General features: G+C 50.7%; 2 protein-coding genes across 3 annotated transcripts; both read right to left on the reverse strand.

Moving 5' to 3' along the window:
* Positions 1 to 825: 825 nt before the first annotated feature.
* Positions 826 to 6,038, reverse strand: Atp1b2 (ATPase Na+/K+ transporting subunit beta 2). The gene is made up of 7 exons (XM_059269446.1): positions 5,339 to 6,038; positions 3,472 to 3,600; positions 3,069 to 3,173; positions 2,772 to 2,977; positions 2,496 to 2,552; positions 1,554 to 1,652; positions 826 to 1,457 (listed from the first exon to the last, which is right to left on the reverse strand). The coding sequence occupies exons 1-7, from the start codon at positions 5,448 to 5,450 to the stop codon at positions 1,293 to 1,295; spliced, it is 873 nt and encodes a 290-aa protein (XP_059125429.1). The 5' UTR covers positions 5,451 to 6,038; the 3' UTR covers positions 826 to 1,292.
* A 9,761-nt stretch (positions 6,039 to 15,799) lies between these two features.
* Shbg (sex hormone binding globulin) lies at positions 15,800 to 19,461 on the reverse strand. Of its 2 annotated transcripts, XM_059269447.1 has the most exons (9): positions 19,248 to 19,461; positions 18,900 to 19,050; positions 18,665 to 18,756; positions 18,128 to 18,317; positions 17,661 to 17,822; positions 17,313 to 17,472; positions 17,055 to 17,191; positions 16,542 to 16,749; positions 15,800 to 16,114 (listed from the first exon to the last, which is right to left on the reverse strand). In XM_059269447.1, the coding sequence occupies exons 2-9, from the start codon at positions 19,014 to 19,016 to the stop codon at positions 15,966 to 15,968; spliced, it is 1,215 nt and encodes a 404-aa protein (XP_059125430.1). In that variant the 5' UTR covers positions 19,017 to 19,050; positions 19,248 to 19,461; the 3' UTR covers positions 15,800 to 15,965. The 2 variants fall into 2 exon arrangements, with proteins under 2 accessions (XP_059125430.1, XP_059125431.1); XM_059269448.1 differs by lacking the exons at positions 18,665 to 18,756; positions 18,900 to 19,050; positions 19,248 to 19,461 and having other exon boundaries at positions 17,661 to 17,797; positions 18,180 to 18,264.
* Positions 19,462 to 20,594: the final 1,133 nt, after the last annotated feature.

Genomic DNA, 20,594 nt, shown 5'->3' on the forward strand with positions numbered 1-20,594 from the left:
GAAAGAGATGGAGCCCAGAAACTCGGGGAGCTGAGCCAGAGGGGGGGTGTCTGAGGCTTTCAGGCTGGCGTGCAGAAAGGGAGGAGAAGCCAGTGATCGGTTACTAACTTGCGAGGAGAAGCCAGAGAGAGCATGGGGGTGGGTAGATCTGGGCTCAGGGAGTCCCCCCAGGCAGCTGACGTTTCCAAGGTGGCCACTGGGGATGGAGCCAAGACAGCAGCCCCTCCCCCAGAGCTCCCTGGGAAGTAGAACTTGAAAGATATTCTGGGAAGGCCAGTGGGGGAAGGGAGTCAACAGTTAAAAACAAAGTGGATATTCAACCCAGGTCAAGCCTGACTGTGTAGGAGCCAGTTTGGATGACAGGAGGGACCAGGAAGAAGTTCAAGTCTAGGCCTACTAGAGAATTTTCTAGAAGAATTAGAGACTTCTCTTCCAGTCCCCCTTCCCCAGAACATGGACTCATAATTGGGGGAGAAGTAGGGTGTACCAGGAAGGAAAGAAAAGGCCAGAGAACCTACTCGGACTCAGTTACAAATGGCTGCTTCTCAGAGGGGACAGGGACGGGGAGGGAGGGGAGAGACCTGCTGGAGGAAGATGTCAAACCCACTAAGATACTGGCTATGGTGACAGAAGTGTGAAGAGATAAAAGGAAAAGAGAGCCTTAACGGTGGAAGAACATTCATCTCTGGGAAGCAAAGGGCTGAACGTGGGGAGGGGAGGGGCCTGTGAGGGGAGGGGAGGGGTCTGTGGAGGAGGGGGAGAGGCCTGTGAGGTGAGGGAGAGGGGTCTGTGGAGGGGAGGGGGAGGGGCCTTTGAGGAGGGGGAGGGGCCTCGGGAGGGGAGGGGGTGGGTTGAGTATATAGGTGGGTGGGTTCATGGCCATTTTCTATAGCTCTCTGGGGATGGGAGTAGAAATTGAGGCAAGAGCTGTAAGGACATCTCACGCATAAACTCAAACTAGAAAGAGTCCAGCAGAGCTGAGGCCCTTGGGCATGCCAGGCACCTCCTCTATCACTGAGTAACAGCTCCAGCTCCTGACTAGGAAACTCCTAACTCCTCTGCGGCCATCCTGATAGCCCATCTATCTGTCTCTGGCTAAGCTAAGGTTGGAAGATGATGGAAATCGTGTGGACATCAGGCTAGGTTGAGAAGCTGAGGCTTTACAGGGATGTGAGGCTCAGATAAGTCATAGCTCTGTTATAAAAAATACCTTTGGGGTGGGTGAGGGAGGGATCAGGCAGGGTCAAGGACATTCCAGAAGCATCCACAGGAAAGTGGGGGGAGGGGGAGCCTCAGGTTTTGTTGATTCGAAGTTTGAAGGCCACACGGCCAGCAAACTTGTCTCTCTCATCGTCTGTGGCGATATTGGCAGCGTTAATGCGGCATTCTACATTCACCTCCACGTTGGGGGTCACATTCAGGAACTTCACAGCCACCAGGGGCTGTGTATAGTTCACCTAGGTCAGAAGATAAAGACGTAAGCCTCCGGTGCCGTGGCCTCCTTCCCAAGATCCCCGTTTTTCCCTTCAGAAGCCACCATCCCTGGGACTTACATGGAATTTTTTGCCATAGTAGGGAAAGTACATGAGGTCAATGTTGCCATTGGCAGGGAACATGACGAAGTGGCCAAGATTCTCAGCATCTTCATCTCTCTGTGGGGGTGCAGGAAGGTTAAGGAGAGAGGATGTTAGGATCAGCAGGCACCTGGAAGAGCTCACAAGACTTCCCTTGCACCTCCCTTCACCCCAAATATTCCTCTCAAATTTGTTTTCCTTGAGCTGTGCATCTGCTCTGTAGGGGTGTGTGTGTGTGTGTGTGTGTGTGTGTGTGTGTGTGTGTGTGTGTGTGTGTTGTGGTGTGTGTTTGTGCACACATGTTCTTATCTGCATGTCTACAGGAAGGGGTGGCCTGTCTCCGATCAGACGAGATTGCCTAAGGGCGCTAACACAGTGGAGGCTTCTTCTACTCCACTATCAACCCCAAGTTCTTACCCCATCCTTGGGAATCGGTCTCTGGAGCAGAGCCAAGAAAGAACAGATAAACAGTAAGGACTCAGTAGGAAGAAGGGTGGGGGGCAGCAAATTTCTAGAGGGGACAGAGACGGGTACAGGGTTCCAAGGACAACTTAGCTGTAGCAAATGGTGCTAAGTGATCAGCAGCTACCAGACATGTAAAGGGAACTGGGAAACAAGGCAAGATGGAAGAAACATAGACAGCTGAGATAAAAGAGAGGGTAGCTAGGGAAGGAGCCAGAGGCCAGGGCTTTGGTGCAGGAGGGGGTGGGTCTGTCGCCAGGAGAGCAGGCTTCTGTATCCTAGAGAGAAGCAACAGGGCTCAGAGCCCCTTAGAACTACAGCTGCATAAGCCCACTCTTACCCCCTTGTCCCTATAGTGTTGGGGCCTCTGTGAGCAAAACAGATGGAGAGATCTGGGTGAAGCACTCAGAAACCATGAAGTGCAAGCAAGTCGGCAGGCAGGGAGGCCCACACACTCACCTTCCCAACACAGGTCACGTTCATACTCTGATTTGCCCCTGCATAAAAGTTGATGACCTGAAGAAAGGAAGGAGGGTGGGATTAGACGTTGCCCTATCTTGGTACCCAGCCTTCCAGCTCCCGAACTCAGCTTCCAGTAGCCCCACCTCTTACTCAGTACAAACAACCAAAAAATCTCTTTAATGCCCATTAACCCCAATGAAAGGACACATTAGTTAACAGATGGTGGCCCCAGCTCCCTCGTTCATTCCCCCTAGGGGCCACGGTCATGAGTACCCGGTTCATTTTGATGAAGACACAGGGCTGCCCAGTGCTGTAACCGTAGTGGGTAGGGTCCCCAATGCCAGAGCAATTGCCCAGCTGTGTCCGGTTGAATTGGCAGGCACGCTTTGGATAGTTGAGAACCCCATTGTCTGGTTGCTCATAATATCGACCAGGGCGGCAGACATCGTTCTTTTGAGCTTGGATGGAGTCGTTGTAAGCTAGGAGGTGGGAGGGAGAGAGAGTCAGAGGCCTGGTGTTCCACTTTCAGGGTCCCCAATCCCTCCTCAAGGTCCTAGCCCCCACACTCACGCTCTAAGAACTTGTTGAGCTTCTGGACATGCTGCTCCCAGCTTTCGGTGTCACTGATGTTGACAATGACATCGAGGTTCTCAGTCTTGGGGCGAATCATCAAGCCTGGAGTCAACATGAGTAAAGGTCGGGGTCATATACGAGGAACACATCAAGGAAAGAAATCAGACGTGAAGAACACCAGGGTGAGGCACGGGGTAAGGATGTGAGATTGCGTTCCTGGGAGGGCAATCTCCTGTGGCATTTGCCAGTTCTCCAGATCATACAACTGCCAGCTGCAGGGCATGGGAAGGAAGGCCGGGTTCAAGAACTTCCCATCAAACTCCTGGAAAGAACTAAGTTCCTCGGGAGGGCTAGAAGACACAGTAGTTCGTGTGGCTGGTAAGGGAACCTCTTTGCTCACCTGGTGTGGCCAGTCGATCCTGGTACTTGGGAGTATGGTCAGAGACAGTCTGCAGCATCACCCACATGGTGAGGGTGAACATGGCCGTGAGGAAGCCATAGAAGACGAGGTAGAAGAGGAGGATGAAGGCTAGGATGGAGGAACGAGGAGAGTCAGCAGGTCCCACACCCCCTTTAGAACCTCCCCTAGCCCACCACCCCCACCCATCCTTCTTTCCTCTCAAGCTGTGCCTGGGATGGCCAAGGAGCGACAGGATATCTTAGGGCCTTCCCCTGGGAGCCAAAGGAAACAAGCCGCAAACAGGCAGAGCCCAGTTCCAGCCCTGACTCCCAGCCTCCTCCTGGGGCACAGTCAAGTCCGACCTTTTGGAGGCCACAAGAGACCTAAACTGTAGCTGTTGTGACAATTCCAAGAATAGGCCACTGTCGTTCTGCCCCTAATTACATTCCCAACTTCTCAACCTGCACACGGGCCTGAAAAGGCACAGCTGTTCCTGCTGCACTGGGACTCACGCTTAGAGCTTGTTAGAATGAGTACTGGAAGCTGATGAGGTCACTGTTCTCAGCCAAGTTCTTACCACCTCAGACCAGGCTCCTAGGACTCAAATAGAAAGATCCCCCACCCCCACCCCACACACACACCCTGTGGAAGCTACACTGTGGAAGCAGCTCCTGAAATGAGGGGGCTAACACTGGCCCAGCTACAAAGACTCATCCTGGTCAGAGTCAAGGAGAAGACAGACTTCCCTAGAAGCCTTCCCTGGACATCTTATCTCAATGACTCCTCTCCTAGGCCTCGTGTGAGAAGGACATGCTGTTCCAAGCACCCTGAGCTATCAGTCTTTCCACCTCAGAAGACACAGTTCCTCTGTGGAGTCTTCTGATTGTCCCAAGCATTGATTCATTGATCCTTGACATCCCAGAGGGTCTCTGGTTCCTTGAGGCAAAGGGCTACATTGATCTCCTCTCACAGTCCCCTAAGCCCTAGGTGGGTGGTCTGATGAAATTGTGTCCAATCAATGTGGATATATTGTGAATTATGTCACATAGGATCCCTTGTGCTTTAATTATCCAGCTTGGCACTGTCTTTTGCAAGAATGTCACCCTCACCTCACCCGTGCCCATCAGCAGACCCTAGCTACATAAAAGTCCTTGCACACCCCTAAGGTAAGGGTAGACAGCCCCCGCAAGGCATCAGAGTCCCATGGAAACACCCAGTCTGAGGATGGATCCATCTCAGCACAGTGACCATCTCTCCCTCCGCCTCTGACATCTGAAAACATCTAGCCTGAAAGAGTGTCATCCCTCCTGGCAGCCCCCGACCCACAGAGCAGCCACACAGAAGGCTCCAAACGCCCAATGGTGGAATACATAGACAAACAACTTCCGCTGTTAAGAACGCCCCCCCTCCCCAGACCCTCCTGCCAGATCCGCCCCCTCATGAATGTTCCCAGGGTCCAAGGGGGTGGGTGAGAGCTAAAAATAGACGCGGTTGGCTAGCTAGTGAAAGCCGGAGGGAGAGTCAGGGCACTCTTCGGGGAGGGGGGCGAAGACCGTGTGCAACCGGCAGGGCCTGAGCCGGAGCGGGAGCGCCGCAGCACGGACACGCGCGCAGAACCCGCGACCCCCCGCCCGAGGGGGCTCCGCGGGGGGCGGGCAGGCGGCAGTGACCTACTTTCTCCGCCTCCGCAGCGGCCAGCCAGAGAGATTAGACCGCTGATTCGGGCCCCTCCCGGTCCAAAGCCCGGCAGTGGGGGCTGGACGCCAGGGACCCGGCAGGGGAGCTGGGGCGACGCCCGCGGGACCCTGCGCCCCAAAGGCGTCGCCGGGCAGTCAGCCACCACCTTTCCCGCGCCAGCCCCGCGTACCCCAGCTGGTCCCGGTGCGCCCCATGAACTGGTGCGTCCGCGGGTTCCACACGAACTCCTTCCACTCCTCAACCACCTGCCCGCAGCTCTTCTTCTCTTTCTGGATGACCATCTTGGCGGCACGGGGCGAGTCCCGGCGCGCTGCGGGGGGCTGCGGAGAAGCGGGGACGTCGCACGCTGAAGCCCTCCACGCACCCAAATGCGCGGGGAGCGAGGCGAGGGAGACTCCGCTCAGAAATGCAGCTGCTGCAAATTCCGGGGTGCACAGCCACTCGCTGTGGTCTGCTGGCAGCGTAGCGGAGGTGCGCCGCGGCTAGGCCCCCCCGACTGCGATAGAAAGGGGGGCTGTCTAAACAGGGAAAGATAACCAGGGGAAGGGATGCCAAGACAGCTTCACCCTACACACCGCCTAGAAGCAAAACACAAAAAAGGGGTGCAAAAAAACAGACGGCTACAAAATCCTGGCGGAACGCAGAAAAAGCGGGGTGCAAAGAAGCAGGGAAAGATGGGGGAGGGAAAAGATGCCGCCCCGAAATCCGAGATGCAAGGAGCCTGTGGAACGCGGCAGGTGGCCGATTAAGGCTCCTCCGACGAACGGCGACAGCCACACCACAGTTGGCCCAGCCAATGGGAGCTGGGGTGGGGACGGGTAGTTGCGGGGAAACAAGCAAAAAACGGGGAGCCCCAGGCGGAGGCTCCGCTCCTCAGCAGTGCGGGGAGCGCGGTCCCTGCGCACGGTCTTTATACTCTGTGACTCTGAGGGTGTCCGCCCCCTTCCCACCCACTCCCCAGGAACCCCGCCTCTTCGATGCTCGCCCGGGAGACCTCATACATATGTAATAGAGAGAGGGATTGGACCCGCCCCCTGAGGCGTCTTCTGGTCCCAGAGGGTTCTTTCTTACCCCGACCCCAGGTACTGTCCCGAAACAAGGTGGGACAAGAGGACAGAGGGTGTGTCTGGGTGGAATAGAGGAAAAGATCACACTCAGAGGCTCAAACAGAAAGGCAAGCTGATACGTCCTCAAAAGTGGGGGCACGGGGCAGGGCATTTAAAAGGAGACTAAGATAGAGTTACTTCGAAAGCCTCCGGAACAGAGGACAGAATGTGAGAGGAATAAAGAAAAGCACCAGACACCAAGAAAGGGCCGAGAAACTAGAACACACGGGGAGGGATAGAAGCCGCCACAGGATGCCCTGAGCCTGAGCCTCCTGTCCTGAGCCTCCAGAATTACCCTGCGACTTAGCTCTGCAATTATTAGTCCTCCCAGCATCCCACTCTGGTCTGATCTCCCCTCCACATTTGCCTATTTGGGCAAATCATTACGGAAGCCGAACAAGTCAAGTCACTTAGACTGAAGTTGCAGCTTCTACTTAAATTCCATCATCCGCACTTCTTTCTGTGGCAGGAATGCCACAGCCCTCTCGTGGAGGTCAGAGGATAACTTGCAGGGTGGATTCTTTTCTTCAAATGGCTCTGTACATTGGGCTGGGCTTGAGGAGATCCTCCTGCCTGTGCCTCCCCAAATTTATAAAAATAGGCCAGGCCGAGCCAGCGGTGATGGTGCATGCCTTTAATCCCAGCACTGGGGAGGCAGAGGCAGGTGAAATCTGAGTTCAAAGCCAGCCTGGTCTACAGAGCGAGTTCCAGGACTACGCAGAGAAGCCCTGTCTCGAAAAACCAACCAAACAAGCAAAGAAAAAGTCACTATGATTTGTTAGTGCTGTTGGTGGTGATGGTTTTTGTTTTTTTGTTTTGATCTTGAGACAGAGCCTCATTTCCCCAGGCTGGTCTGGAATAGCCAAGATAAATTGGAACTCCTTCCTCGCCTCCTGAATTCTGGGATTGCAGGTGTACACTATCATATCCAGCTCAGGTTGGCTTTGAACTCCTGATCCTCCTTTCTCTGCCTTCTGCATGCTGAAATTACAGGTGTGCATGACTCTGTGGGATTGTAATTTCAAGTTTAATCCAAGTATCATGGAAGTAATTCTAGCATTTTAAACTGTGGAATGACATGACTAAATTCAATAAACGTATCAGGCATGGTGACAACATCTGGATTCAGCTATTGGGAAACTGAGGTAAAAGGACTGATTGAGGCCAGGAGTTCAAGGTCAGTTGGGACAACACAACTAGACCCTAACTCAGAAAAAAGAGCCAACTATGCTAATCCATCCTGGTAATCCAAAGGCACAAAGATAACGTTTGAGGCCAACCTGGGCTGCAGAGAGAAATCTTGTCTCAAAAACACAGTCAATGTGTATGTGTGTTGGGGGGGGAGGGGTCGTCCTGGGAGAGCCGGAGGAGATGTGAGTAGCTATTATCAAAATACATTATATATGTGGGAAAGGCTCTCAAAGAATAAAGTATTCTATTATATATATTACCCTCACATCCACAAGTGTGTGTGTGTGTGTGTGTGTGTGTGTGTGTGTGTGTGTGCAAGGCCAGCTAGGAGACAGCATAGTATTCCAGGGGAGAGAGGTGACTGGCTTGAACGAGGCTTTCAAGGTGGAAGACGGAAAGAGAGAGAGAGAGAAAGAGAGAGAATGAGTGGGGAAGAGCACACAGTGGGGAGAAGGCCAGAAGTCTGGGCTGCACCTGAAACTCCCTCCTGAGCAAAGGGATCATGAACTTGCTTGTGTGCTCTGTCTATGCAACTACATTGTAAACGTCCCCTCCCCCCACCCCAGTGCTGAGGACTGAAACCCGGGGCCCTAAACAGAGTAGACAAATACTCTACCACTGAGCTAACTAGCTCCCCAACCCTAGACTCTATACTTTTTGAGAGTAGGCCTTTGTCTTAGCAAGATAATGATGGTTGCTAAATTCAGCTTAAATATGCAATGGTTTCTTCTGCAAGAAACCCAGGACAGCAGCTTGTTCTCCTCTCCACTAGGAGAAAACATTAAAACGGACAGGGACACACACACACACACACACACACACACACACACACACACACACACCATGGCAAATACAGCCTGTGGTGGCCTCCAGCTTCTCGACTGAGTCTCGACCCTGAGCACCAGGCTCACTTTCTTAGAAAAGAAAGGGTGAATGCCTTCTGGGCACTAGAGATAGGTCTGCGTAAGGTGCCTGTCACTCCCTGTCTTAGTCTTCTGGAGGTAAGGAGTGGGTAGATGGGGGGAGGGGCGAGGTCTGTACCAAATACCTGACCGGTGCACAAAGGGAGACAAGCTGAGAAAGGGAAGATCCAGAAAAACCCGGGGTGGACCTGGGGGACAAAGAACCATTAGCAACCCTCCAACCTTAAGGCTGGGGCTATCGCTCAGTGGTACTGTGCTTGCATCTATGTGCAGAGCCCTGGGTTAGAGCCCAAGCGAACGAGGAACAAGAAAGGGAAAGGTCCTCTTCTGGAACGTGCCTCCATCCAGGATCTCCAGAAAGGAGGGAGGGGTTGGGGGTTGGGTGGCCGCTGCTCCTCACAGTCCCAGAGGCAGAGCCGGTCTGCACGTGAGTCCAGGATCTAACCTTTTTTTCTATTATTTACTTGTGTGTGTGTGTGTGTGTGTGTGTGTGTGTGTGTGTGTGTGTGTGTGTGTGTGTAGAAGTCAGAGTACAGCTTGTGGGAGTCAGTTTTCTCCACCCATTTTTTATGTAAGCTCTAAGAATGGAACTCAGTAGTCATGCTTGGTAGCAGCTTGGTACCCGCTGAGCCATCCAGCCCTAATTCCAGGACTTAGATGAATGAGTTAAACAAGGTGGCTCTTTGCAAAGACTGAGACTAGGAAAGCTCAGTTTTTGCAAGCTGAAGGCAATCCCCCAGTACAGCCCGTGGTAGAGAGCACTTACCGTGCACATGTGAGGTATAAGATCTGTCCTCAAAACTAAAAAAAAAAAATTCTGTGGATGGACAGTGGTGATGTTTGTGCAGCCGGCAAATGTCCTTTAAGCTACTGAAACGAACCTTGACAATGGTTAGGATGGTGATTTTTATGTTGCTTGTATTTTATCACAGTTAAAACAAAACAAAACAGTAAGATAAAACACAAATGTTCCGCACTGACCAGATGGAGCCCAGACTCTCAGCAGGACACACCAGGCCTTTCATCACATGACCCAAGGAGCCTCCACAACCTACCTTCTTTCCATCTGAGTCTGCCCAAGGCTCAACCGCACGACATGCTCTTCCCGGTTCTCTAGATTCAGCAGCCTCAGATTTACTCACCGAAAAACTAAATGTGACGTTAACAAAGAAACAACAATATAACTCACATTTTGAGCACTTTTCATATGCCAAGCACTGTAGTAGATATTTGTTTTGTTTTGTTTTGTTTTTTTGTTTTTTGTTTTTTGAGACAGGGTTTCTCTGTGTAGCTTTGCACCTTTTCTGGAACTCACTTGGTAGCCCAGGCTGGCCTCGAACTCACAGAGATCCGCCTGGCTCTGCCTCCCGAGTGCTGGGATTAAAGGCGTGCGCCACCACCGCCCGGCTGTAGTAGATATTTTTACCTACATGATTCTATCAAATCTTTAGAGCACTCCTAGAGACAGAGTAAAGCAGACTTCTGTGAGTTGGAGACCAGCCTGGTCTACCTAGTGAGTTCTAGGCCAGCCAGAGTTACAGAGTGAAATCTGGTCTAGAAAAAATAATGGTGAGGACTAAGAGTTAATGTCATTTATTCAACTTCATACATCTAATAGATCATCCCTTTGATATTCCCTGATGAAATGAATATCTAGGTACCTCATAGCTGACACTGATTTTGTTTTTCTCCCTGTGTTTATTTATTTATTTATTTGGGTTTTTCCAGACAGGGTTTCTCTGTGCAGCCCTGGCAGTCCTGGAGGAACTCGATCTGTAGACCTGGCTCCCCATCATACCTGGTGTTTGGTTTGTTTGTTTGTTTGTTTCCTTTTAGATATCCCTACTAGGAGCTGGGAATGTAGCTCAACATTAGAATATTCTCTCAGCATGTCCATTGTCCCAGATACAAGTGGGGTATGATGGTCTATATGGTGAGTCCAGGCCAAACAGAACTACATGGTGAAACCCTCTCTGGAAGGGAAAAAAAAGTAGAAACATAAATAAAGCATATGACAGCCTGGTAATGTAATTCAGTTGGTGGAGTGCTTGCCAAGGATGCGCCGAGCCCCAGCACTGTGTGAATCTGGCATGGTGGTGCACATCTGTAATCCCAGCACTCAAGAGGTGGAGGCAGGAGAGCCAGGGATTCATAGATCATCTTCAGCTACAGAGTTTGAAGGCAGCTTGGGCGACGTGAAACACGGTCTCAAAAATAAGTTGTAGTTTTGTTTGTTTTTAGTAACATTTTACATATGTATCTCTCAACACCCAGGGTCTCTGGGGACACTATCAAGCCTTCTTCATCCTTAGAATTCCTGTCCATGACCTAACACAGGGCTTGGCATCCTGTCAGCAGCCAGTAAATGTTAGTTGGAAGAAAGAGAGAGAGAGGACAGGGGCAGGCAAGGGGGAGGGAGGGAGGGAGGGAGGGAGGGAAAGAGAGGCAGTGGACAGGGTGGTGAGTGGAGTAGGCCAGGCCTTGAGGCTTCAGGATGTGCTGCCAAATCTGGAAAGTTTTTTTTTTTTTTTTTTTGGAGTGGGGTGGGTGTTGGAGAAGGCAAGGGATGGTAAGCAGGCACAGTAGATGCCCTTGGTGGGGGCTTGGCAAAGTCTGTGTCAAAGCAAAGTCAGTCTTAATGAAAGAGTGTAGACAGCTTTGGACGTCGATCAGGAATCCCGGAATCTAGGGCAGGCTGGAGAAGAAAGGTTGGGGCATAGTGTCCTGGAGAGGACAGGGTGGAGGCCGAGGAGAAAAACTAGCCCCTGAGACATTCTGAGCACATAAAGTCAGGAAGTTACCACCCAGAACACAGCCCTCCTTGATGGATGCCCACATGTACACAGGTTCTTCAATCAACCCCCCGCTGGCTCACACCTGAGGCCTCCACTGGGTGACTTCTCATTATTCCAGTGACATTACCCCAGAGGCCTTTCCTGACCACCTGATGACCCACCCCACAATGCCCTTTCTTCCTCCCCTACTCTGTCTTGGCCTTTACTCCCTTTATAGCTACTATTCAAATGATGCTTTCTAGAGAGCTATTTTATTAGTTTTTGTTTTGTTTGAGACAGGGTCTCACTATGAAGCCCAGGCTAGCTTGGAACTCACTATGTAGCCCAGGCTGTCCTTGAACTCACAGAGATTCTCTTGCCTCTGCCTCCCAAATGTTGGGGTTAAAGGCGATCACAGCACACTGGGCCTGATTTTTTTTTTTTTTTTTTTTTTGTATGTGGGTGTTCTGCCTGCACGTGTCTGTGCACCAAGTGTGTGCAGTGCCCAAAGAGGCCAGAAGAGGGTGTTGGATCCTTTGGAACTGGAGTTACAGACAGTTGTGAGCCATCTTGTGGGTGTTAAATGAATCCCAATCCTCTGGAAGAACAGCAAATACTCTTAACTTCCGAGTCATCTCTCCGGCCCCCTTGTTTGATTTTTTTTTTAAAGATTTATTTATTTATTATGTATACAGAAGAGGGTGCCAGCTCTCATTACAGATGGTTGTGAGCCACCATGTGGTTGCTGGGAATTGAACTCAGGACCTCTGGAAGAGCAGTCAGTGCTCTTAACCTCTGAGCCATCTCTCCAGCCCCACTTGTTTGATTTTTGAGATAGGGTCTCAGATAATCCAGGTTAGCCTTCGATCTCTGTAGCTAAGGATGACCCTTGAAGTCCTTTTTCCTTCTGTTCCCACCCACCCCCAAGTACTGGGATCACAGATTGAGCTGCCAACCTATCCTTTGTTTTGAGTTTTTAGGTAGGGTCTCTGTAGCCCAGGCTGTCTGTCCTTACCTTACTCCTCTTACCTGAACCTCCCAAGTACTGGGATCACAGGCACGAGCCACTCACTATTGCCTGGCATTATTTGTTCGCTCTATGGGTTAACTGTTCCCCTCCCACCACACTGTGACATCCATGTGACACATGACAGGGATTGTGTGTGTCCTTTTCACCGATGCTACCTCAGAGTCCAGAACAGTGGTTGACACACAATATATAATAGTTGAATGAACATGCCCAGGGGATCAAAGTTGACCTTGAACATACATCAGGGATCAGAATTGAATTTGGACTCCCTAGCATGCGGAAGATTCTTCTGTAAATGCTGCTGGCTGGGTGGAAGAGAGTCTACAGGAACAGAATGGGAGGGATACAAGGCTGGATTTGTGGTTTGTGCCTTCCCCCGCAGAGGCTTTCCTGAGACCCCTTGCTCTGGAGTCATCAAGGAGGTCCTGGCTGCTCTCTGCAGAAGGGAACAGGAGGTCCCAGGGAGTGAGATCCTACTGTTTGGGTTACTGGGTGGCTGGGGCTGAGGACATAGCTTGTGACTGGTGGAGTGTTTGCCTACTATGCATGAAACCCTGGATTCCTCTCCAGTACCCCATAAAACTAGCCTAGTAACCCACACCTGTTTCACTGACAGCACTCAAGAGGTAGAGACAAGAGGTTCGAGGTCTTCCCTGACTATATATCAAGTTTGAAGCCAGCCTGGAGTACTCGAGATCCGTTCTCAAAAAAAAAAAAAAAAAAAAAGGGAAAGGAAGAAAGGAAGGAAGAGAAAGAGAAAAAGCGAAAACAGGGTCTGGAGAGAAGGCTCAGTGAGAGATGCTCAGTGAGTGAGAGCATTGGCTGCCCTTGAAGAGCACCCAGGTTTGGTTCACAGCACCCTTGCCAGCTGGCTCTCAATTGTCGATACTTGTAGCTCAGTTGCCTGTACTTGTAGTACTTGTAGCTGCAGAGGATATGACGCCCTCTCCTCCGGCCTCCTCAGGTACCTGCGTGCATGTGGTGTACATACACACACTTAAGCACACACACATACACATAAAATTTCAAAAAAAATTTTGCTTTTTTTTTTGCCACAGGATTGTTCTACATAGCCCTGGCTATCCTGGAATTCACTATATAGACCAGGCTAGCCTCAAACTCACAGAGATTCCCCTGCCTCTGCTTCCTAAGTACTGGGAATAAAGGCGTGTGCCACCACAGTTGCCCATAAAATATATATATTTTTAAGGAAAAAAAAAAAAGAGGCTCTTGAGTATCAGTCCTACCGAACTCCCTTGCCCACTCCCACTCGTGGGAGACTTTCTTCTCTTTTTTCAGTAGACTGGCTCTAATCCTTAATAGACTGTCTCTAAGCTGCATATGTGGTATACGCTATTAGTCCCAACACTTGGGAAGCAGAGGCAGGAGGATCTCTGTGAGTCTGAGGCCAGCTCACTCTTCATAGTGAGTTCTAGACCATCCAGAGCTACCTACTTAGTGAGACCCTGTTTCAAACAACAAAAACAAATAAGTAAATAACTGTTTCTTTTCTCCTCACTAAAAAAGAGAAGAGAAGAAATAAGTTGGGGGACTGGAACCTTGGGATTCTCACTAGGGATGGTTTCAAAGTTCTTGAGTGGGCCGGGCGGTAGTGGGGCAGCCAGGGTGGTCGTGGGGGGTGGTGGAGTTTGGGTGGTGGGGCGGGGTGGTGGCGGCGGTGGCGGCGGTGGCGGCACACGCCTTTAATCCCAGCACTCAGGAGGCAGAGGCAAGTGGATCTCTGTGAATTTGAGGCCAGCCTGGTTTACAGGCTACAAAACTACACAGAGAAACCCTTTCTTGAAAAACCAAAAAAAAAAAAAAAAAAAAAAAAAAAAGTTCTTGAGTGACTCAGAGGTTAAGAGCACTGACTGCTCTTCCAGACATCCCGAGTTCAGTTCCCAGCAATCACATGGTGGCTTCACAAACATCTGTAGAAAGTGGAATCTGATACCCTCTTCTGGCATAAAGTCATACATTCAGCCAGGCGGTGGTGGCGCACGCCTTTAATCCCAGCACTTGGGAGACAGAGGCAGGCGGATCTTTGTGAGTTAGAGGTCAGCCTGGTCTACAGAGCGAGATCCAGGAAAGGTGCAAAGCTACACAGAGAAACCTTGTCTCTAAAAACAAAACAAAACAAAACAAAAAAAATGTCATACATGCAGATAGAGCACTCATATACATAAAATAAATAAATATTTTTAAAAAAATTCTTGAGTAAGGCAGGGCATGGTGGTACACACACAACAGAGTGTCTGAGTCAGAAGAATCTCTGTGAGTTTGAGTGAGGTCAGCATGGTCTACACAGTAAGTTCCAGGCCAGCCAGGGCTGCACAGTGAGACAGACAGACAGACCTGAGGGCTGGAGCCTCCTGAGGACTCCTTGGCAGCTAGGATACAAGGATTCTGAAAAGAGCTGAAACATGGAGCTGGCGGCTCGGGCATGAAGGTTCCCACAGAGAATGAGGGTCACCAGTGTTCTCCAGAGGCTCGATAAATATTCTGTTTTTATTTCTAGACAGGATCTCAGACTGGAGATGTATTTTAGCGGTGGAGTGTTTGCCAGCATGCACAGACCCTGATTCCATCCCCAGCACCACAAAATCAAACAAACAGACCTGGCAGGTCTCCTAGTCCAGGCTGGCCTCCACCTCATCAGATAGAGAGGTGTCGGGAACCTCTGGAGGTCCTGCCCACCTACTGAGTGGTGGGATTACAGGCATCACCACTGTACACAATGTTGCACATCCCACCCCGGGTTTCCTGCATGCTAGGCAAGCATTCCACCAAGGGAATGGCATCCCTGTCCCTCTTTAAATGCTTTGATGTCAGAAAATTTTCCTGAATCTGCCTTTTCTTTCCAGTTGGAACCAGTACAAACTAGTCTTTGTTTAACGGAAAAAGACTTACTGCTCTGGGGCAGCAGCAAAGACCAGGCAGGGAGCGCGAGCGCGGCTGCTCGGCCCCTTGGCCCTCTTCTCTTTCTCTCCTTTTTCCACAGTGTTGGGGACAGAACCCAGGGCCTCCCGGGGCAAGGAAAGCTTTTCGCTCCGAGCTCTTTTTACTCCTTCCCTGGCTTTCCCAGAACCTCTGCCCCAGCTCTCTGCGACACTCTTACGCCCCCTGCTGCCCTTTCCCTGAACAGCAGTGGCCATGCCGAAGATCAGAATGACCAAGACAACAAATCCTAGGCTGACGGAGAGAACGGAAGCTGGAGTCTCAGAATGTGGGTGTTGGGGAAGAGGTCAGGATCCCGGCTTCCAGAAAGTGATGTGTGTGTGTATGTGTGTGTCCTGTTGCCGGGGCTCAGCCTAAGTCACCACATCCTCGGGAAAGCTCTCTCTTTCTGCCTTCCACACTATGTTAAAGCCTCATAGTCTCTGTCTGCTCTTGTAAGACTCTCTAAGTGCACTTCTGCAGGACATAGAATTTCCAACTGTCCTTCTGTTTGCTGACATTCGAAGCAAACCCATCTCCCCTACGGGCCCAGGAGCATCGAAAGGAAGCATGGTTGTTTTTGCTCTTCAATACATCTCAATGCTCGCTTGCCACACTGCCTGGTCCGCTGCCAGAGCACAGTAAATATTTGCTGAATAAATGAGTGAGTTGCATTCAAAGTTCCTCTTTATTTTTAACGACAGGGTTGCACATAGCCCAGGCTGGTCTCAAACATGTTATGTAGCCAGGGATGACATGGAGGTCCTGATTCTCCCAACTCTACCTGTCTTGGGTTTACAGGCATGTACCGCCATGACTCCTTCACAAAGGGGGTTTAGTGGGAAGTGTGGGTGACATTGTTTGGGCTCTGAGGGCAGCTGTGAGTCCAGATGTTCTGGCTTCTGTTCAGGGCCTGGTCTATGTCCAGTCTCTGTCCTTGTACCCAAAGATCACTCAAGCAAAAGGAAGCAGAAGAATTGTCTCCTGGAGGAAGGTGGCATCAGAGCATCAGGGTGGATCAGACTGAGTAGCTCTGCTCCACAACCTGAATTTCCACAATCACTTCCTCTCCCTTTTTAAAGATTTTTTTTTTTTTTTTTTTTTTTTTTTTTTTTTTTTTTTTTAGGACCAAGTCTTGCTCTGTAGCCCAGGCTGGTCTTGACCGTGCGCTCTTCCTGCCTGACCCTCCCCAGTGTTGACTGTAAATATATTTATCCCTGTGCCTAGCTCCCCATTTTTATTCCAGTTTTACTTTCTAGTTATAAAACCAGGGGCCTGACGCATGTTAGGCTTGCACTCCATGCCTGAGCAACACCCCACAGTCATCCCTTTCTTCTCTCGCTGAGGTCTCCTTTCCTCAGAATATGTTTTCTCGCCCTGTAGCTAATATACTTAAACAGCATCCTCTTACCTGGTAAAGCCCCAAGAGAGAGATGGCCCTGAGGGTGGGACCAGAGTCTCCGGAGGGAGTCCAGTCTCGACAGGGACACAGCAAGGACCTCCATCTTTGGCCCTTGGCTCAAGACCACTTTGAAAACATCCAGCTTCAGCTGAAGAGGGAGCCCCATGTCTAAGGGTAAAGCTAAGTTTGGTTCTACTCCAGAAGACAGCACCACCTTCTGCAGTGGATGGGGCAGAGACAGGCATTGAGAGAGCAAAGAAGGAGCCAGAGCTACACTCTGTTGCTCCCTTATCTGCTTTAATTCAGCCTCTGCGCTATACTTCCGTGCGATTTCCTGCTTTGACCTTCTATGAAACCATCCCCAGCCCCAAATAAACAAGCAGTCTAGGTAAAAGCTGTTTGCATTCTGTGATGTCTCTGACTTTCCACCATTTAAGCCTTTCTACTATTAAAAGCTCCCTTTGCCTCATTCTTTTCCCAGAATCCACTAACTATAGCCAGCATCCCACCCTCTTCCTTTACTTGATCTTGGAGGTGAAGGGTAAGCCAAGAAGAATTTGTTCCTGTCCCAAGAGCAAGGAGGCATCCTGAGCCATCCACCAGCTTTAATCCCAGCTCCAGAGAAAAGCTCCAGGGGTCTGTGTGAGGCTGGGAAATGTCTAGGGGGAGAAATGATTCTCCTGAGGCCTTAGGTTTTATGGAGAGATGGGCACAGTGTTAAGGAGAGACAAAGGAAGGCAGAACTGGACATGGAGGGGAAAGAGATTTTCAAAAGTCTACCTTGGAGACTGAATTCTGCATGGGTCCCTGGAGGGAAGAACAGTCCAGGTTGCAAGTCCACATCACAGTTTCCGAGGCTAGTAGGGGCAGAGGGTGAGAGCTGGGCCTGGTGGCCCAGCCAAGTATCTCGACGTATACAGCCATCCAGGGCAGGCACCAGCTGAAGCGGGTGGGAGTGGAGGGGAGGGAAACGTTGAGATGGTGGAACCAGGGTATCTGAATCCTGACCCCTAGCACATTCCCTCAGAAACGTGAAGGCTTAGCTTTCTCCATGTAGCTCTTACTCCACCTCCCTCTCCCTAAAATCTGAATGCAGGTTTCCGTAGCTTGGCCCTAGGACGTAGTTACCGGGAGCCGAAGACTGGAGGCAGGGAGGAGGAGTCCCCCTAGAGCGATCCTCATGTTGGGCTGGGAATGGTCAGCCAGGGATCTAGAGACCTGTCTCAGGCACAGTATGTCCTTCCCATCCACCCACAGCAGCAGTGAATCCCCATTCATCTTCAGCTCCACCTGCAGGAGATGGTCAGAAGCAGAAGAAAGCTGAAGCAGAGGACCCTGAGCTTGTCGCCTCCACTTTCTTCAGAGTCCAGCTGAAAGAAGATGCCCTTGTAGACACATCCTTGGCTCACTCAGACTGTGCCACTTACATACTGACTCAGCCTTGGGATTTCCATCTGATGAAACAGAGACAAGAATAGCTACTTTACAGGGACTGTGTCTTGCTGAGAAGAGAGGACCATGGCAAAGGGATGCTCCTGTTCTCCTTCCTCATCAGATCAAGGTGACCTCTCCCCACAGAGGCAAAGTTCTCTTACCTGGTGCCATCTCCCATCATTCAGCTGAGGGCCAAAGCCTACTGTAAGCCGAGCCCAGAGGTTGTGCAGCTGGATTTCAAGCTGGCCATCACGAAGTCCCAGCATGAACCAATCATCTTCGGTGTTGGTGTCCCCATAAAAAATCACTCCCTCTGGATCCAAGGTTCGAAACTCAAAGGAGGAATAGGGTCTGGAAGGACACAGGAGAGACTGTACATGGGGTGTGGGGGGTTTCAGGGTTGAGGGGAAAAGGAATTTAGGGAGATAACACGGCGGGGAAGAGGAGGTCAGAAGGCTGGGCCAAGAGGCCAAGTGACAGGGCTGGAGAGGTGGCTCAGTGGTTAAGAGCACTGGCTGCTCTTCCAGAGGACCAGGGTTCAATTCCCAGCACCCATATGGCAGCTCACAACTGTCTGTAATTCCAGTTCCAGGGGACCTGACACCCTTCCACAGATATACATGCAGGCCAAACATCAACACACACAAAAATAGAAATAAGCTAAAAAAAAAAAAAAAAAGGCCAAGTGACTCCTATACTTGCTGATTTTGGTGAGGTCAATGGTCATCACAGAGACAGGCTCTTGTCCTGGGCCATTGCTGAGGTACCTAGCTGGAGGGTCCTGGGCACTCTGTCAGAAAAAGAAAATAAGCTGACCCAAGACATTTCAGAGACGGGCACAGCAACAGGGTGAGAGGAGGGGAGAAGGGGAAAAGACAGCGGAAATGCAGCTCATTTAAACACACAGGGGTGAGAACCCCATCCCGCTCGTACCTCGGTAAGGACAACGAGTCCCAGGGCCTGTCCCTGGCGGGTGTGAGGTGGCGACAGCAGCAGCAGTAACTGAAGGAGCCATGGGTGCAGGCAGGCCACAGAGTCTCGGTTCTCCATAGTCGGCAGCCGTCCACTCCGTGGCTCAGACAATCTGAGGAGAACGAGTGGGGGTAGGCAGCCTTGCACGGGGTGGTGGAGGGTTAAAGGTTGCTCCGGGGGAAGAAGGGGGGCAGGAGATGGGGCCGCTGACCGTGCGGCCCCTCTGAAGTCAAATGAGGTGGAGGACAGAGTCCCTCCACAACACGATTAGCCCCCGGCAGCCAAGAAATCTGTGAGAGAGCATCTCACCTCTTCTCCTCCCGTGTTGGACAGTGTGGCTCCTCCAAGCGTTCCTCCCACAAGGGGAGGCTGCCTAGGCCAACTTGAGCTCTGGAAACAGTTCTCCCTGTTCAACCAGCATCTTCTACCAGGGCTAAAGCTGGGGTGTGGAATCCAGACATCTTGCTGACTGACCTTGGGAGACACGCTTCACCTTTGTGCTCCAGTGACTTTGTCTGTCAAAGAAGGAACATAACGCTTCTTTCATGGAACTGCTGGGCATGGAGATTGGAATGGCGCGGGCAGAATGCCCAGTGACTGATATGAACGCCTCCCTTAGCTTTCCCACATCTACGATGCTGCTCTCACAAGAAGGTATTGTCTCTCTGTGTGTTTTAATGGCTACTAAGAAGAAATCCGCCAATAACCCAAGCACTGGTGAGATTGAGACAGCAGGATCACGAGTTCAAAGCCAGTCTGGACTACACAGAAAGACTCTTCTAAACAGTGGGGGTACAGATGGCTCAGCGAGTAAGAGCCTCTGCTGTCAACCTGAGGACTTGAGTTTATACCACAGGACCCACAGGATGGAAGGAAAAAACTGACTCCCGAAAGTTGTCTTCTGGCCTCCACATACACACATATGCACATGTGTGCACAGGCACATGTCACACACACACACACACAAAATGTTTAAAATAAAGAAGGAGGAAAATAGTGAAAAAAAGCAATAAATATTTGTAGCTGGACATAGTTGGACATTCACTTAATCTCATCACTTGGGAGGCAGAGGCAGGTGGATCTCTGTGAGTTTGAAGTCAGCCTGGTCTACAGAGTGAGTTCTAGGCCAACCAAGGCGACATAGCACTGTCTCAAAAAAAAGAAAAAAAGAAAAGAAAAAAGTCGGGGGTGTAGGCAGCGCTAGAGAGATGACTCAGTGGTTGAGAGCATTGGCTGCTCTTCCAGAGGACCTGGTTTCCATTCCCATCACTCATATGGTCGTTCACAACCAACTAACTCTAGGTCCCAGGGATCCAACACACTCTTTGGCCTCTGTAGGTAGCAGGCATGTAGGTGATTCACAGATATACATGCAGGTAAATACCCATACACATAAAATAAAATTTAAAAATTAACAACTATATATTAAAAAGAAAGTTATGCTGGGCATGGTGGCGCACCCCTTTAATTCCAGCACTCTGGAGGCAGAGACAGGGGTGTAGCTGGCATTTTCCTGGTCCTGCCTGGCCCATGGTCAGGACAAATCTCTCTCACCCGCCAGTCCCGCAGCCACTCAGACCCAACCAAATAAACACACAGAGACTTATATTACTTATAAACTGTATGGCCGTGGCAGACTTCTTGCTAACTGTTCTT

Source organism: Peromyscus eremicus, chromosome 8a, assembly GCF_949786415.1.
Source record: "Peromyscus eremicus chromosome 8a, PerEre_H2_v1, whole genome shotgun sequence".
In the NCBI taxonomy this organism is placed as follows: Eukaryota; Metazoa; Chordata; class Mammalia; order Rodentia; family Cricetidae; genus Peromyscus; species Peromyscus eremicus.